This window comes from Tasmannia lanceolata, unplaced genomic scaffold, assembly GCF_043159265.1.
Source record: "Tasmannia lanceolata isolate RefF3 unplaced genomic scaffold, GAP_Taslan_0.1 ptg000012l, whole genome shotgun sequence".
In the NCBI taxonomy this organism is placed as follows: Eukaryota; Viridiplantae; Streptophyta; class Magnoliopsida; order Canellales; family Winteraceae; genus Tasmannia; species Tasmannia lanceolata.
The window spans coordinates 157,229-175,761 of NW_027518689.1; the positions used below are offsets into that span (position 1 = coordinate 157,229).

The following is an 18,533-nucleotide window of genomic DNA, read 5'->3' on the forward strand; positions in this document are numbered from 1 at the left end:
TTGTGCCAAAAAAATAATTACAATCCTATAATACAAATCATTGTTTTGACCTATTTTCAAGGGCTAACCATTATTTTGTATTATAGGATTACAATTATAGTTACATTAAGAGACCATGATCAAAGTTGGATACCAGTGGCAGTCAATCATATTTATAAATGGGACATTATATCCTCCTGGAAGAAATTAATCATATAATTTCATGATAGATATGAGGAAAGTGTTTCTAGTCGGCCGGCTAGAGAACCTTCTCTAGTCCGCCGACCAAAAATACAGTGGGCCCATGTTGTTTGGATGATCCAAAGCATTCATTTGATGGGCCCTGGTATAAATAGGGTGTGCCCAAAAAATCAGCTCCATAGGATCATCTAGGCCTTCGATTTGTGCCCAAAAAATCAGCTCCATATACATATATATTACTGCTCTAATTGTCTTTCATAATTATATAACCATTTTGCACAATTTGTTTATCATAATTCTTTTTCCTTCTTTTCACAGCCTCCAATCTGATCAGTAGCAAGAAGATACACATGAACAGTGACATGGATAATTGGCCCGAACTTCCAAATGACCTCTTAGCAGTGGTCTTCGATCATCTCCCTCTCTCCATCCATCGTATCCGGTTTGGTGCTGTGTGCTCATCCTGGTATCAATTCACCATGGAAAATTGCCACTGGTTGGACTTTCACTACCAACTTCCATTTATGTTGGTCTATGATAAAGAGCGTACGGAAACTCGTAACTTCTACAACATCACTGAAAATAAGTTTTACGATATTCAGTTACCAGAATTTCGTGGAAAATGGTGTTGTGGGTCTTCCGAGGGATGGGTGGTCACAGTAGATGAGAGCACAAACATCCATCTATTAGATCCCTTCACAAGTACTCAAATTCAGCTTCCCTCACTCGATAAATTTCCTGACCCGCAATTCATTTCTTGGCCTGAACTACCATGGGACTACACGTATATCGTCGAGACTCTTGTATTGGCAAATTCTATTTCAACACTGAACTACTTTATTGTTACAATTGTTGCTAATTAGCTGAAATTGTCCTTTCAGGTATATTCGCAAGGCTCTCCTATCAGCTAATCCTCTTTCGACACCTGATTACGTTGTTGTTACCATTGTCTCTAGTATGCTGAAGTTGTCCTTCTATAAACCTGGAGATGAAAAATGGACTACTTTAGAGAATCAATGGGGTCCTTATGAAGATGTCATATATTACAAGGACAAATTCTATGCAATCACTTCCAACGATGCTGTTGTAACTTGTGAATTTGCTTCCAATGATTTCCCCAAGTTTACTGTTTTTACACCTCCATCTGGAGAATTATGTGATAAGAGGTATCTAGTGGAATCTTGTGGGAAGCTGTTGAAGGTTTCGAGTCGTCTCGAATGGAATCCTGGTTATGACTACGATGAGAATAGAAATTTAATCCAACCTATTCCAGAGTGGCCTTATAAGACTGTGTGGTTCGATATTTTTGAATTGGACGAAGACACAGGAAAGTGGATCAAGACTGAAAACTTAGGCGATCAAACATTGTTCTTGGGATATAATAGTTCCTTCTCTCTCTCGGCTCGTGACTTTCCCTATTGCAAGGGTAATTCCATCTACTTCACAGACAGCAATGACGATGCACCAGATTGTAATTATGATAATGGCATTTATAACTTGGAGGATAAGAGTTTTAAACGTATAAACTTTTTCCACCGGATTACGAAGCCTCTTTGGGTCCCTCGATATTTGGGTAAGTGAATCCCATTTAATTATTTATTAACTTCCTCTCTGTTCTTAATTTTCCTCATTAGTGGTTTGATCATAATGTAACCAAAGTTACTAGTGAAGCAATGGAAAATTGTCATTAATTGTTTATTTGTTGAATTTTTATAGACACCATTTAATAAGACGTGCCATGGGTTCTCCTAAGTCATGGCATGCATTCCTTTTGTAAGAAATTTTCAATGACCATTTAAATATAGTAGTTGTGAATGAGGTTTTTGTAAGTTTCATTTGGGAATATTATCCTCTTAGGCCCGGTTTGTTTTGATTTTTGAGAATTGATATTGGCCTTAATTTTGAGTTCAATAATCAGTATTGGACTCAAAATCGATTCTCAAAATCCAAAGGCCCAAGTCGTTATTATGACAGCCGATTGTCACTCCAAAATCTATAATTGTTTTTTATGATTGCACCAACTCCATTAAACCTTATGTAACTGATATTTTATTGTGGCATTTTAAAGTCGGTAGAGCTAGCCCTTGAGGGTTGTTTTTATTGGTTTGCCGTCTATTACTCTTAAAGTGAAACACTTTTAAGACGTATTGAACACCTTCTTCGCCAACTTTCCCCTGCTATATTTTGTAAGAGACAAAATTTCAAATGCATTTCTTTTCAGTTTCCCTTTTTTAGGCTACGTTTTTTTACCAACACCGTATCAAACTCAAATTTTTCCCGTCCCGTACCATGTTTTTCTAGCTATGGTCCAGGCACAATGTTAATAGCTTGTGCCCCAAAATCATTTCCATCATTTACGTTGTGGCCCACAAATGAATGGTTTGGATCATCCTATGAGGTGGGCCGTACAACACATCGACAAAAACCCAAAAAGAGAAAAAATAGAAGATTTACCAAAACCCATAAAATCTCATTCTTGTATTACCGGAGGAGCTTGTTGAGAATTTCCTTTGTCATCTCGTCTTTAGGAAAACCGGTCCCTCTCGACAAATGCATAACCAAACATTGAATTCTTCATTTTCTATGTGTTGAGAAAATCCGCCAGGTAAAACAATCCGATCGTGTACAAATTAAATGGAAAAGAAAAGTAATAAATCAAGCAACCCACAAGATGAACACCAAGATTTTATGTGGTTCGGCAAAGCCTACTCCACCGGCGAGAAACACGATCTTCCACTATGAGAAACGCAATACACAAGGATTACAATAGATTTAAACCAAAACCCAACACTTGCAACCCTTTCCTTGCTTCTCAAACCCAAGACCGTACCCAAGAGTAACCCGAGAGAAACCCAAAAGAGAAAACCCAAAAGAAAAAGAACCCCAAGAGAAAGCTCCAAAGGAATCCAAGAAAAAACCCACTTTTTTTCTTCTCCTTCTCCGTCTCTTTCTTTCTCTCTCCTCTCTTTTTTCTCTCTCCTCTCTCTCACTCTTACCGAGAAAATCTGCCGAGCAATCCGATCTGATCGTGCACAAATTAAACGGAAAAATAGAAGTGACCCCAAGAGAAAGCTCCAAAGGAATCCAAGAAAAAACCCTCTTTTTTCTTCTTCTCCTTCTCTCCATCTCTTTCTTTCTCTCTCCACTTTGCGCATTCTCACTCTAAGAGAAACAACCCTCTTTTCATCCTAGTGTTTCTCCCAAAACACCTCAAAATAGAAGTTTCTAATTTAATGCCTTTGCCTTCCCACCCAAGCAATAAGGCAACTTTCACAACAATCTCCACGTTGGCTTATTTTCCAGCCACATGAAGATTTTCCTATAAGATGAACCTAACTGTCTAATCTATAGAGGTTTCTATCCTTAGAGGTTTCTATCCTTTTACAAGTGGAGGGCTAGGGTCATCTTATGGAAATGATTTACGAGGTACAACCTATTTACGTTGTGGCCAAACAAATGAGCGTTTTGGATCATCCTATGAAGTGGGCCCCACTGTAATTTTTGAAAAAATACTAGATTTTACGGCAACACACCTTATAATATCTCAACAAATAAATGTTTTCCGCTTAAAAAAATCTCCAATTTTTGTATTCAGTTGTCACACTTACGATTATTCACAAAAACTTTTGAACCCTACAGCACTAGGTTTCTCATTTTCCAAATTCCAATGCATCAACTATTTGACACGTGGCAGATCATTGATGTTACCATTTTCCAAATTCAAATTCACCCTCTTTAACGTTTTTCTTTCACCCTCTCCCAATTTAAAAGAGGTTCCATTTGTGGGTTTCAAGTTTCAACATGGGATTTTAGTGAAAGGGAATCTTTTTATGGAAGCCCTTTATATTGATAGTGGCACCTTCAATTAAAAGGAAAACACTTTGAAAACGGGATTCCGTTTGGAAAATAAAAAGGGAACTGAAATGACCGTTGATTTAACTATATTCAATGTGTATTTATTGCTTTTATGGGGATTTGAGATCCTCTATTTGTCTCTTAGTGGATGTGGCTCAAATCTTTGATGCCCGTTTTTTTTCCCCAAATGCGGAATCACATTTTCGTGGCAGTGCTCTATTTAAAATGTCACCCCTTTGCTATTGCCAGAAGTTGTAGAGCTCTGTTTGGATGCCAAAATTTTTTTGGTTCTTGGGACTTTTGTGGAACAAAAAACTTCTTGGAAGATTGGTGGGAAAAAAAACTCCCTTGATGTATCCTGGTAAAATAAAAATCCCATGTTTGGATGACCAGACTATGTTGGGAAAAAAAATCCCGGTAAAATAAAAATCCGTGAGTTTGGTTGCTTGAACTGTTGGGAAGAAAAAAGTTCTTCTTTTGGTTATTTTCGTTCCTCGGATTTCGTGTGGGATTATTTTGGTTCCTCGGATTTCGTGCGGGATTATTTTGGTTCCTTGGATATATTTTTTTCCAGCTCCGGTTTTCCTATGGAAATGATTTTTGGGCCACAACCTATTTACGTTTTTTTTCAAATGGACAGTTTGGATCATCCTACAGTGTGCCCATCAAGTGGAAGGTTTGGATCATCCTATGCCTAAGGTAGTAGGGTGTGCCCATCAAATGGACGGTTTGGATCTTCCTATGGTGTGTCATGTACAATACTTTTTGGCAAGTGGGATTGAGAATTAGGGATATAGTAGGGACTAGCGAAGGATGCGGGGCAGGGATGGGGATTAGATATTCCCTGCAGGGAGGGGAGGGGGATTCCGAGGGGGGGAATTCCCGTAGGGGGGAAGGGGTAGGGGACCCCAAAGTCCAACCGAAATCCCTAAAAATCATATTGGCTAGTGGGAATTTGTTTTTAAGATAATTCGATGTCTCCAAAGTCCACCGAAATCCCTAAAAATCAGTAAACGAAATCTCAGAATCAGTGATGAGTTGCTGCTAAAAAACCGGATAGTAGAGTTTTTTCTTTCTGTATTTTTAGCCTTTTTGTAAATTGTCAAACTAGGGAGACTGTTTTTGCAAATAGAGCAAAGTAGAGGACTTATTTTGCCATAAACTCCCTATTCGATTTCTCTCACACAACCCCTTTATTTCCTCCAAGCTTTTTAGTGTTTATTCTTCGAAAGGTAAAATCTCTAACGTTTTTTCAAATTTACTAATGAATCTCTCTCTCTCTCTCTCTCTCTCTCTCTCTCTCTCTCTCTCTCTCTCTCTCTCTCTCTCTCTCTCTCTCTCTCTCTGTTTACAATAATTTCTGGTCTTATTTGAGAGTGATATGGGAGGTTATGCTCCGTTTTGGTGGTTTTAATTTCTTATGGATTTACCTTATTCAACTATTTACAGCCCTTAATTTCCTTGAGCCTTGGCTGTTGAGATATTGGTCAGTTGAAATCCTCTTTGCTATGTTTCATATTTTAGAACCCAAATGTATAAATTGTTTTAGTGTATGATTTGTTGATTTGAATTTGAATCATTTTTATCACTGGTTTCAATGCACTGGAAGCTTGGATTTTTTAATTTTTTTGGTTTTTGGTTGTTGTTGAGATCAAGCTGATTCAAGGTTGCATTTTTTCTATTGGGTTTTGATATCTTTATTCATATAGTTAAATCCCTGAAAAGAAAAACTTGACGTAAAAATTGGCGTAAGAACAAAATTTACACCCATTTTTACACTTGAAAATGAGCGTAAAATTTGTTTTGCATCCATTTTTACGTCGAAAGAAACGGAGCCTAACAAGAGGAGAAAATTAAATCTAAGATAACTTCGTTTTCTTACTCAATTTAATAGGCTATTTTACTGAAAGCCATTTTGCGGCTCACGTTTGTGGCTATTCTTTCCTGCAGAAGCTAGCCGCAAATTGTCTTTCTGTAAAATTGCCTAGCAAATCTCTTATTTTTAATTTCAATTTTATTTTCTTGCATATGGTTCTTATTGTAGTAATTAGTGGACCATCTTAGGTAACATATCTTATATTTATAGAGTTTTCCTTCTTAGCTGCATAACTAAATGCTTATATCTTTTGTTTTTGTATCCTAGAGTGGATGTTGATGAATAGTTGTATCGTGCCAATATGAGCATATGTGAATCTCGGTGTCAATGTTTATTTATATATACTTTATTTTGGTTCCTACTAACATGGTTTTAAATTTAGGCACTGAAATCACCAAAAACCGAAAGGTCATTTATTTAGGCCGAAATTTCGGAATTTCGATTTTGCCCGAAATTTAAACCAAAAAACCTTTTTTTTATTATTATTTTAATATTTTACAGAAATTTCGGTAATTTCGGCCAAAATTTAATATTGAATAAAATACCATTTTCTTTGTGGTACCGGATTTCGACCAAAATTTCGAAATTTCGGTCGAAATTTCAAGGTCCAAGGTCCGAAACCGGTACCGAAACCGAAATTTTAAACCATGCCTACTAATAACACCTGCTCTCCAAGGTTCACTGTTGATAATTTTTAAGTTTAATTACTACACTTACAAAACTTCTTTTTGTGACTATAATGAGAATTAATTAGATTTATAAAAATTAAAAGAAAATATTCTTTTAGTTAGTATTATCACTCCTTGGTTTATTCCTACTCCCTCATTGGCTATTACAATTGTCTAAAAACTTATTGTCATTCATCCCTTGAGTGTTTATGTCTCCGAACAAGCTGTCAATAACTTTTAATTTCTAGGAGTATAATTATAATCTAAAATAACTTCTGGCCCATGCATTGGATGGGTAGTCCCACTAGTGTCAGATGTGGCAAGGTCCCAAAATTTAGAACGGGGACACGGCTAAAATAGGAAAGTACATATGATCATGATTTGTGGACGCAAATTCTTGTGCTGAGTTTCGACATATGAGGTATCTGACATGGAAATCCCTCAAAATCTAGAAATATTGGCACATCATGCACGTACATACATGTAAAGTTATTGATACTTCTAGGAGTACACTTAAAAGTGTCTAAGGGAGTGTCGACACGTGTGGACATGGGTGACACGACACGACACGTGTGTCTGCAATAAATTCAAAGTGTTGACCAAATCATAGCTCAGAACGATTTAGTTTCCTTTTTATTTTAAATATTAATTTTGCCGTTATTTGTCCTTTTCGTGTCGACAAATATCTTATGTATTATTGTCTTTGAGTTTTGATTAGCTTGGACTATTTAGCTCCAGTTTGATTCTTTCCTTTGTTGGCTTATATAATGGAAATAATGTTTAATATTGTAAAGCTATTGCTCATCTATGACTCTTTCAAGTCATTATTTTTTCAGGAACCTTATATAATTAATATGATGTGTTTGTTTGTATTCAAGAATAAACATATATGTACTATGTAGCTCTGTTTTAATTTCTCTTCTTCTTTGGAAACCTCTAAAAGAGACTTTAATTTCTCATTGAATTGCAAATATGATTACTTTGGGATACGTTCTTAGCCTCCTAATATAACTATAATTGCAACCGTATAATACAAATCATTGTTTAGCCTTAATCAAGGGCTCACCAGTAATTTGTATTATAGGATTACAATTATAGTTACATTAGGAGACTATGAGCATAGTTGGATACTAGCAGAAGTTAATCTTATTTGCAAATGGGACATTAAATCCTCTTGGAAGACATTAATCAAATAATTTGATAATAGATATACAACTTTTGTATCAATTATTTGAATTATATTATTATATGCAAGTTAGATTATATACATATATAATTTTAAGGAAATAAACTAGTGGACAACCCGTGCGATGCACGGGGCAAAAAATAAATAATTCGCCAAAATTTAAAATTTTGCCCATATACGTAGGATATTGAGAGATAGAAACAATTTTGATAAAATCATGGGACATAGTGGAGATTTTTTCTCCAATAAATAGAAATAATTTTGCTAATATACGTGGGATAGTGAGTAATTGAAACGATTTTGCTAAAAACATGGGATATGGTGAGATTTTTTCTACAATCAAAATATATTATAGAGAGAGTCTCATGTTTTTTGAGGAGGGGTACCACGTGGCGCACCCACGTCGTCCAGGATTCCGTTTTACATATATATTATATATTTAGGCAGTATCTAAAGAGCTATGATTTGTGGACACGGACACGGAGTGTCCAACACAGCAAACTCCAAAAGGTTAGAAATGGGGATACGGCTAAAATAGAAAGTACATATAATCATGATTTGTAGACATGGATTTGTGTGCCGAGTTTCGATACGGATATGAGGTATCTGACATGGAAGCCCCTAAAAATCTAGAAATAGTGTCATAATCTTACACTTTTATATAAAGTTACTGACACTTCTAGCCGTACATGTAAAAGTGTCTAAAGGAGTGTCGACACGGGTTCGACACATGTGTCGGCAATAAATTCAAAGTGTCGGCCAAATCAAAGCTAAAGAGGCTTTAAATCTCTTTGCATATTGCCATATACTACAGTTACAAAATCACTTATTTGCTCCGATTGTTTATCATGCAGTTATATTGTTTATAATAATTATATTACTTAGATTTAGATTATAAGGAAGTGATTTGTAGGGAGTATCTAAAGAGGCTCCAATTCACCCTTGCATATTACTTATATTACGTATTTGCTCTTATGTTTTATCATAATTCTTTTCTTCTTTTCTCAGCTTCCAATCCGATCAATAGCAAGAAGATACAAATGAACAGTGACATGGGTAAGTGGTCTGAACTTCCTAATGACCTCTTAGCAATGGCCTTGGATCATCTACCCATCATCGATCATATCCGGTTTGGTGCTGTGTGCTTATCCTGGAATCAATTCACCATGGAAAATTGTCACTTGTTGGACTTGCATGACCAACTTCCATTTATGATGCTCCTTGATAAAGAGCGTACGGAAACTCATAACTTCTATAGTATCTCTAAAAATAAGTTTTTCGCCATTCAATTACCAGCATTTCATGGAAAATGGTGTTGTGGGTCTTCCAAGGGATGGGTGGTTACAGTGGATGACAGCTCTAATGTTCATCTATTAAATCCCTTGACAAGTACCCAAATTCCGCTTCCATCGCTTGATAAATTTCCTGACGACCAAAATAGTTATGGTCCAGAAGAATCAAGGTACCACAGGACGCAGGTTAGATCCCAACTAACCTGCCCAAAAAAACCAAGGGACCACAGGTATATTGTCAAGACTCATCTATTGGCAAATTCTATTTTATCACTTGACTACGTTATTGTTACAATTGTCACTAATCAGCTGAAATTGTCCTTTAGGTATATATGCAAGGCTATTTTATCCGCAGATCCTATTTCAACACCAGATTACGTCGTTGTTGCCATTGTCACTAATTTGCTGAAATTGTCTTTCTATAAACCTGGAGATGAAAAATGGACTACTTTAAACAATCAATGGGGTCCTTATGAAGATGTCATATATTACAAGGACAAATTTTATGGAATCACTACTAACAATACTGTTGTAAGTTGTGAATTTGCTTCCAATGATTTTCCCAAGTTTACAGTAGTTATACCTCCATCTCGAGTTCGAAAAACATGTGCTAAGATGAATCTAGTGGAATCTTGCGGGAAGCTGTTGAAGATTTTAAGATGTTGCCAATGGTATCCTGATTATGACTACGATGAGAATGGTAATGAAATCCATCCTTTTCCAGAATTGGCTTATAGGACAGTGTGGTTCGATGTTTTTGAATTGGAAGAGGACACGGGAAAGTGGATTCAGACTGAAAGCATAGGTGATCAAATATTGTTCTTGGGATGTAATAGCTCCTTCTCTCTCTCGGGTCTTGACTTTCCCCAGTGGAAGGGAAATTGCATCTACTTCACAGACAGCAATGATGTTGCACTAGATTGGAAAAATGATAATGGCGTCTTTGGCTTGGAGAACATGATGAGAAGTATAAACACTTTTACAAAGCCTCTTTGGGTCTCTCCATATTTTAGTAAGTGAATCCCATTTAATTAGGGAAATGATTTTAGTGCCAGAATGTTTTGATAAACATGAGCTCCATTTGTTTGTCGTGTAGTATTTAAAGGATATTACGGCTCTCAAAAAGCTCTTACAGCCCTTTAATTAAATGCTACACGACAAACAAGTGGAGTGCATGTTTATCAAAACATTAGCTTCCTTTTTATTCTTAGGTTTCCTAATTAATGGTTTGATCATGGTGGATGTACCAGAGAAGCAAGATTCGTACCTGGAGTTGGGGATTCGCGAATCCCCGAATCGCGAATCCGAACCGTGATTCGATTCGAATCCCCGATTCTGGGGAACCCCGATTCCCAATTTATGAAAACCCCGATTCACAATTTATAGGAACCCCGATTCCCAGGCGATTCCCTGCAAATCCCCAACGAATCCCAACTCCCCACAACTCTCAGCGAATCCCCGACGATTCCCCTGCGAATCCCCGTCGACTCTCTGGCAAACCCACGATTCCCGCTTCCCACCATCCCAGGAGCCTTCGATTCCCGCTTTCAAATCCCGAATCGAATCCCGCTTTCGATTCCCACCTTGGCAACCTTGGGATGTACTACATTTGGATTCATGAATAATTATTGAAGCAATAGGAAATTGTCATTAGTTGTTTACTTATTTAATTTTTGTAGATATCATTTAATAAGAGGTGCCTAGGGTTCTCCTACTTTGAGTTAATTCATGGCATGTATTCTTTGTAGCATGTATGAAATTTTCAATGACCGTTTAAATTGGTGAGTTGTGATTAGGTTTTTGTAAGTTCATTCCATGTCTTTGCTTTTTGCCTAAAACCTATAAATATTATCCTTTTAGGCCTTTTTGTTTTGAGTTTTGAGAATTGATTTTGAGCCTTGACTCGCTCCTGTAAAACAAGAGGAAAAAATGTCATTTTAAGTAGGTATTATTTTTTCACTATTTTACTGATGCTCTCTCCACTGCTGGCCGTAATTTAAGTCCAATAATAAGTTTTGGGCTCAAAATCGATTCCCAAACTTGAGAGGAGTCAGTGACATTGATAGAAGACTGCTGATATTCACCTCACAATGTTTTGAAAATTGCACACCAACTTCATTCAACGTCATGTAACTGATATTCTATTATCAAGAGTTTTTATACGGTGCCCGACCGTCAAGTACCATCAAAACGGTACCACCCTTGATATTTGATCCAACAGCAGCACACATTTTAAGAGGCTGCTGTTGGATCAAATATCAAGGGTGGTACTTTTGAAGTCTTCACGTGTCTTGACGGCTCGGCATCATATAATTTCTCCTATTATCAGTTCCCCCCTCTTTTTTCTAACGTGGTACAGCCCCCTATAGTGTAAAAGAGTAGTCATGAAAGCGCATAGAGGGGTTGTACCAAATACACAAAATGATGAATATATCACTTCCCTTAAAAAATGCTTATGCTTATGCTCCCCAGATAGGTTTTTTGGTGGAAAACTAAACGGATTTGATGATACAAACAAGTCAAATGGGGCCCAAAAGTATCTTTTAAGGGAGATTTTATAGGGAAATGATAATTGCGCCCTTTTTCATCACTTGGGACACCCTGCAACAATGTATCAATGACTGTAGAGCGGCTGATGTACTTCACGTCAAAAAGATTCACTACAACAAAAATGGTTTTTACCAGCGGGCAAGACCGCTGCTCAAAGCAGGCTAAACCGCTACCATTATCTTTAGTTGCGGTTATTTAACCGCTACTAAATCTCTCGTCGCTATATGTTATAGCGACGGTTCTCACCGCTGCTAAATGGACTGCTTGTGTATGGAACTATTTAGCAGCGGTTATGACAGCTACTGTTTTCAACTCTTAGGAGTCTAGGTTCGCCAATATAGCTGCGGGCTTCACCGCTGCTAAATATCTAAATATCGCAGCAGTCTTAACCGCTGCTAAATATCTAAATATAGCAGCGGTTAAGACCGCTGTTAAGTATCTGAATCTAGCAGCGCTTACGACCGCTGCTGAAGTTGTTGTCACCGCAACTAAAGATCTAACAATGGACTGGGTTTTGCACCATACAGCAACGGTCATGACCGCCGCTAAAAGTTACAGTTTTTTTTTTGAAAAATTTAATTTTCAACAGATCCCAAAACACGGGTGTGGACCCCGATCCGAAAGAGGCGGGGGAACGAGCCCCCACGCTAGATCTCAGGATCATCCATGTGAATGGAGAGCTCTACCGGGGAACTCTCGAAAGAAGTGCCCCTCACAGCATGAGTGGCGATAAAAGGTGAGATACCTCTCGATTCGGGGACTAGCCCAGATTCGAGGCGTACCTTAAACAAAGAAGAGTCGACATCCAAGGAAGTGGGCCAAGGATCCCATACTATGCTCTGTTGCAACGGATACCCAGAGATATAAAAGAAGGTTCGTGCCTGGTTACGAATTCGGAAGGTCTAAAGAGCACCTCATCCGCCCAAGTGCAAACACCTGGTCTCTTATGCCATTTACTTAATAATTTTGAAGAGTTTTGGGCGAAAGTCATATGAAATGGGAACGAATATCTCCGAGAAGACGTCTATCTAATCATGCATGTCTCGGAGATGAATAATAAGCACACAAAAAAAAATGAAAGAAGTGTCCAATAATAGCTAGGTTATGAGTGTCATACCTAATTGGTGTCTGAGTTCTGGTGTGCAAACACATGCATACTACAGCTAAAGGTATAGGATCTGTACATGAAAGTAAGAAAACACAGCAAAACACACAACACAATTCAATTCTATACATGACTGGAAAAAATGAATCATAAAACTCTAATGCGACTTGACTCGGACCAAGATGACCGTCCATCCCAGCTGCTCTACGTATCCCGGCCTCGGGAAGAATTGGAGTCAACATAGTTCGATGACCTATTCTAAACTACGATGCCTAACCATCTAGAACCGCTATCCTAGACTCGATCCATTAGACTTGACTATTTTTTTAAAGCTTCTTTGTACGATTGCTTAAATTCAAATGAATTGTAATTTTTAGGACTCTCTATATGCCATAACTAATGCAAGTTGGTTAGCCTTAAGCTAATGCAGGTGGGCCCTACATCCTATGTGTAACTAGGCTGTGCATCCTAAAGAAAAACATGGGCTGACTATATGCTTCCTAGTCTAGCCATCAGTTCGACTAAATGTCTAACCGATCGACTCAAGGCCTCATAACTCTAGGGACACTCACACGACAGGACACACCATATCAATACAAATCAGGACAGCCTCCTAACTCTAAACATCCCATATATCTAGGACAAAATCCTAACTCTAGGGTAAGATCTTTTTGAAAAAGGTTTTGAATATTTTTTGTATTTTTGGAGGTTTTAAAATGCTTATTTTGAAATGTTTGGCTGGACTTGGGATGTGGATCCCAAGCTGCACTACGTACCTCGTGGAAGAGGATCAAGCCAACGTAATTCGGAATAGATTTCTAACTACTCTCCTAATGACTAAGAATTTTTGAGGTTTTTGGTTTTCCAGATGTTTTTGACTCAAGAGGACAGAATCCTATTATCATAAGGGGAGGACAGACTCCTGATATCCCGCAAAGGTTGGACAGCTTCCTATGCTTTGCAGGGGAATGAACAGAATAACAACTCTACAAGGGTTGGACAGCATCCTATACCTTGCAAGAGTTGATAAAAATCACATGATTTGAAAGAGAGGTTGGAAAAAATCCTAACCCCTATGATGATAGGACAGACTCCTGAAAAAAGACTCTCTAGCTAAGGACAGATTCCTATGCTAATGACTCTGAGAATGGCTCTAATAAGACATGACATGTCTCCTAAAAAAAAGATAAAAAGGGCCAATGAGACAAAGCCTGTCTCTCTAAAAGGGTGTGACTTTCTATGAGACAAAGCATGTCTCCTAACAAGATAAGACATTTCTTCACGAGACATGGCTTGTCTCCCTAAAAGGGTTTGATTTTTCTATTCAGACATAACTTGTCTCTCTAAAAGGATGATAACCACTCAAATAAATGAGACACGGTCTGTCTCCTAAGAAGGCTCTAGATAGCATCCTTCATTGCCCTTGCAATGAATAGGGGAACCTAAGGTCTTAAGGGATATACATCTAAAAGACTTGGGCAAGTCTTTTAAATGAGAGAGATGAGTGCTACTTGGACTGAGCAAGTCCCCTAATAATGGGCTTGGGCTAACGCCTTCATCGCCCTTTCAATGATGAGAAAGGGGAAAGGTTCAAAGGGTGTCTAAAAAGCTAAGAAACTTCTATCTAAAGAAAAAGAGAATAAAAAGAAAGAGGGTACTACCACAACCGGGTAAGTCCCTCCAATGATGGGCTTGGGCTAGCGCCTTCATTGCCCTTTCACAATGAGAAAGGGACAAAGGTTCAATTATATCTAAAAGACTAAGAAAGCCTATATACAAAGAGAGAGAGAGGGGAGAGGGTACTACCACGACCGGGTAAGTCCCTCCAAATATGGGCTGCTATTTTGAGAGAGAACAATTGAATATGTAATGGGGCTGCTTAGAGATAATAGTGAAAAGAGGGCTGCCATTAATGAAATGAGGGCTGATATATCAAGACGGTAAATGCTGATTTCATCGCATAGAACATGGGCTGAATTGCAAAACAGGGACTGATTTCATCGCATAGAACATGAGCTGAATTGCAAAACAGGGGCGGCTGATTATCTACATGTTGATGTAAACATCCAAGAGGATGACTGAAATAAAATTGACGTGAACTGAACACACATACAATCATAGATACAAAACTGAACATATTCATGGACAGGGAGACAAAACTGAACATACTTATGCTGTTATAGACATAATTGAGCTGAAATTAGATCAAACACAACATGTACATGATAACCGATATTCAGCTGAACTAAAATCATTTACACATATAATGATACAGACATAGCTGGGTTGAAATTGTATATAAAGACAAAGCTGAATTGAGATTAGATGTGCATATGGTGATAGTGACACAACTAAAAAAAATGTATGGTAGGATCACAAAAAATTACAAAGTATAAGAGGCACACTAATCAAAGCAGATTAACTACTCCAAACTCAAATATCATAGAATCCATCATGCTCAATTTCATGTGTCCAAAAAATCATTCAACCACAACCAAAACAACTTAATAGTGTTTCAGCTTAAAAGAGAAGAACTTCAGCTAGCCTATAGAGTCTCCCAATTTATTCATTTTTTCTTTATAGAACAGAATTAAGAAAAATGAAATTTTAGGTCCTAATGCATACATTTCAAACTAAAATTGAACTAAAAATGAATAAAACATTCAGATCTCAAATTCTATCACAACAATCAAAATCTAAAAATCAAAATTAGTGATGAGATGAAACCATAATTCTCAGATTAGAACTAGCATTAAAAAAAATTAGTTAACAAGACATTTTTAAGAATAAAAATTACCTCAGCTCTTTAAAGTACCTTTTCTTGTGTTAGAATCCTGGTTTAGAATAAGATGATTGAATTCACAGCTATTGAATGATGAGATTTGCTTGAGGTAGCTGAAGATGTGAAGCACCGGCCAGAGTTCATGGAGATCTGCCGGATTCCGACGAGATCCACCGGAGAAAAATGAGGAAGAGGAAAATCTGTGAAGAAAATCATCAGATCTAATGGCAGATGGAATGGAAATTAATCGAGGATGTGTAGCCGGAGAAGATAAGCAAGAGGATTAGGGTTTGAAAAATTAGGGATCTCATTTTGGATCTGAGATTTTCGAAGGAGCTAAAGCTTGCAGACAAGTTAAAGAAGAGAATAAGGAGGAGATGTAGATCGGAAAAGGTTGGCCGGAATTTGGGATTTCACCGGAGCTCAATCGGAGAAGATGAAGATGGGAAAGTTAGGGTTTCGCACAGATCTCACTCTCTCTCTCTCTCTCGGATTTTTCTTCTTCTCTCTGAAGCTTATATCCCTGATCGTAGCTTTGCCGGAGGCTAGCCGGTGATCGATCGGAAAAAGGGGTTTGGATTTTGCAAGATCTGGTTTCTCTCTCTCTGGTTCTCTCCTCCCTTTTTTTTTTAAATGAATTTTTCTCTCCTTTTATGCCCTGTTCGATCGGAAAAACAAAAAAACAAAGGGAAGTGATATTCCGACCCCACTTTTTACTCGGACAGCCCCCCCTCCATTACATTTATCACTACTCTTTTATACTAACGGGGTGGCTCGGTCAAGAAAAAGGGTGGGATAAAATCATTTTTCCTCTCCCTCATGGGATTGATATGGGCACACCTTGCCTTGATATTTCACACCCCTTTTGATGGTTTTGGGATAAAAATAAGGATTGGGGTGCAGCACGGGTTAAATTTCATGGAGTCATAGCTAGGACCCTAAGCTATTCTAGGGTAGAATTTAGGACCCTAATTGACTGATTCAGATGGGGTTTTGCACAAACATTGAGGGTTTAGGGCCTGCTGAAAATGGGGTGTCTACAACGGGAATAACAAATTTGTTTGATACATAACCTGTTTTGCAATTAGAACCTGTTATATACACATCACATATCTTATACCATTAAAGAACCAAAGTACAAAATGATAAAGTATGGGTGAGTTCTATCATGAATCATAACCTGAACCATCAACTGACGAGTGCGACGAAGGCTCTCCGTAATGCTTTCTGCAGCAGATGTCATTCCAGCCTTTGTCCTGAAAGACAATTACAGAGCATAAGAACCTTATATAAAACTCCTTACTAATATTTAGACAAGATGTGGCCAGATAAAGGTAAGGAATGTTGCCTCTAATACTACAATTACAAAGTTCAAACAAGAAAGATAGACAAAACAACTTTAACAGAACTAGCCCACCCCTTTATGTTCCAAACATGGTCCTTTCATGACAAATGAACTAGACCTTGGGACACGAAATGCCTACACTTATGCAGACACCTGAATTAAAAGAAAGACCACAGCTACAGGAAATTGATCTTATCAAGTCTCACAAGATTTATAGGTTTGTGATTTGAGAATTTTTTTAATACATAAGCTTATGTTCCAAGAATAACTACAAGTGAAAGACTCTATTCTAGGCAAACATCTGCTAATTGTAAATGCATCAGCATTTCGTGGATTAAAAAAGGAAATCTCTCACTAAGGCGAAAAAGAATAGGTAGCACATACTGTAAATTGCGTCTACGAATTGTGGACTGCTCTCCACCTCCTAAGAGAAGCTCCCTCTACAACCACAGTGTTCCAATTTCAGGAAAAAGGCAAAAGGAAAAGGTTTACCAAAACCAGAAAACTGATAAGAGCTAAAGTGTGATTCAACCATGTCATAAAATTGTTGCATTAGATGAAATTATATATCATTAATTTGCGGAAATGTCAAAATTGATACATGAGCTTTTGCCCAAGACATTCTTGATTTCTCGATCAAGTACAAACACTAAGGCAGCATCTCTTCTAAAACTAGCTGTCTTGTATATGGAATTTCACCAGACAATTTATTACTCGAAACATCCAACATTGCTAGATGTATCAAGTTACCGACATCTAGTGCGAGGGAGCCAGTCAATGAATTGTGAGACAAGTCAAGTGCTATTGATAGGGAAGAAAGGACGATGACTTGTCTCGGTATGGCACCACGAAGGTTATTTTTAGAAAGATTCAATGTTTCCAGTTTCTTACAGTTTCCTAGGGCTGAAGGTATGCTTCCTGTCAGGTTGTTTTCATCTAACGTGAGCAGGTTTAATTGGGTAATATTACAGATGGAAGATGGGATTTGTCCTGACAGCATATTTCCCTCCATGATCATTCTTTGGAAGATGGAATTGGGTAATATTACCCCTCCCAACTGGCTCAGATTTTACAATTCTAGACTCCACTATTTTTGAATTGCTTGTATCTACTGTCTTCAGGCGCGACCTCATTCTTCAACAGCGGGTACCAACGGGCTTGCTGACAAACTGAGATCAGAAAGCTCTCATCAAATTTATTCTAGTAGATGGACAAACAGGTCGCGAACTGAAACATGACTGGAAAGCAAGAAAAGGACTAAGCCGCAGATGGAGGTGCCTCAGAATCATAACATTCATACGAAAGTCTACCGGAACTAGGAAACTTTAAGCTGCTTACACACTTAACAAGGGGCATACGTCCCTGAAATTAAATGGCTGCTTTTGCTAGCTCTAGAAACCCTTCCCCAATGTTATCTGAAAGCCTCTCTTGCACCAACCATATCAGCCCACTGTGACTGAGCTTAACACTTTCAAATTCTTCCCAAAACAGCCCTTGCTTTAGCCTTAGGATTACCCCTGTTTTGATTGATCCAACCCAACCCAAAATCAAACAAACAGCCCTCTTAAAAGTGACTTGATCTTTAAATTTCTGACCCCAATCCTTGATCTCAAACCCCATCTGAACCTGTACTGGCCTTGCTTGTTGCATGCAAACAGATCCTCCAATAACAGCCCATCACTTCCCTCTCCTTT

The 18,533-nt window shown here is 37.9% G+C and overlaps 1 protein-coding gene and 1 long non-coding RNA gene across 2 annotated transcripts; one reads left to right on the forward strand and one right to left on the reverse strand.

Moving 5' to 3' along the window:
• Positions 1 to 530: 530 nt before the first annotated feature.
• LOC143887930 (uncharacterized) lies at positions 531 to 10,077 on the forward strand. Its single transcript, XM_077392174.1, has 3 exons — positions 531 to 964; positions 1,062 to 1,753; positions 8,774 to 10,077. Exons 1-3 carry the CDS (start codon positions 531 to 533, stop codon positions 10,075 to 10,077), a joined length of 2,430 nt encoding a protein of 809 aa, XP_077248289.1.
• A 6,473-nt stretch (positions 10,078 to 16,550) lies between these two features.
• LOC143886994 (uncharacterized) lies at positions 16,551 to 17,947 on the reverse strand. Its single transcript, XR_013253970.1, has 2 exons — positions 17,224 to 17,947; positions 16,551 to 16,750 (listed from the first exon to the last, which is right to left on the reverse strand). It is a non-coding gene; the product is annotated as an uncharacterized LOC143886994 (long non-coding RNA).
• Positions 17,948 to 18,533: the final 586 nt, after the last annotated feature.

Excerpts from the sequence above, each read along its gene's own strand:
- LOC143887930 (XM_077392174.1), top strand. The coding sequence starts at position 531 with ATGAACAGTGACATGGATAATTGGCCCGAACTTCCAAATGACCTCTTA. Across the intron at positions 965-1,061 it reads GAACTACCATGGGACTACAC|GTATATTCGCAAGGCTCTCC; the intron begins GTATATCGTCGA and ends TTGTCCTTTCAG. Across the intron at positions 1,754-8,773 it reads TTGGGTCCCTCGATATTTGG|CTTCCAATCCGATCAATAGC; the intron begins GTAAGTGAATCC and ends TTCTTTTCTCAG.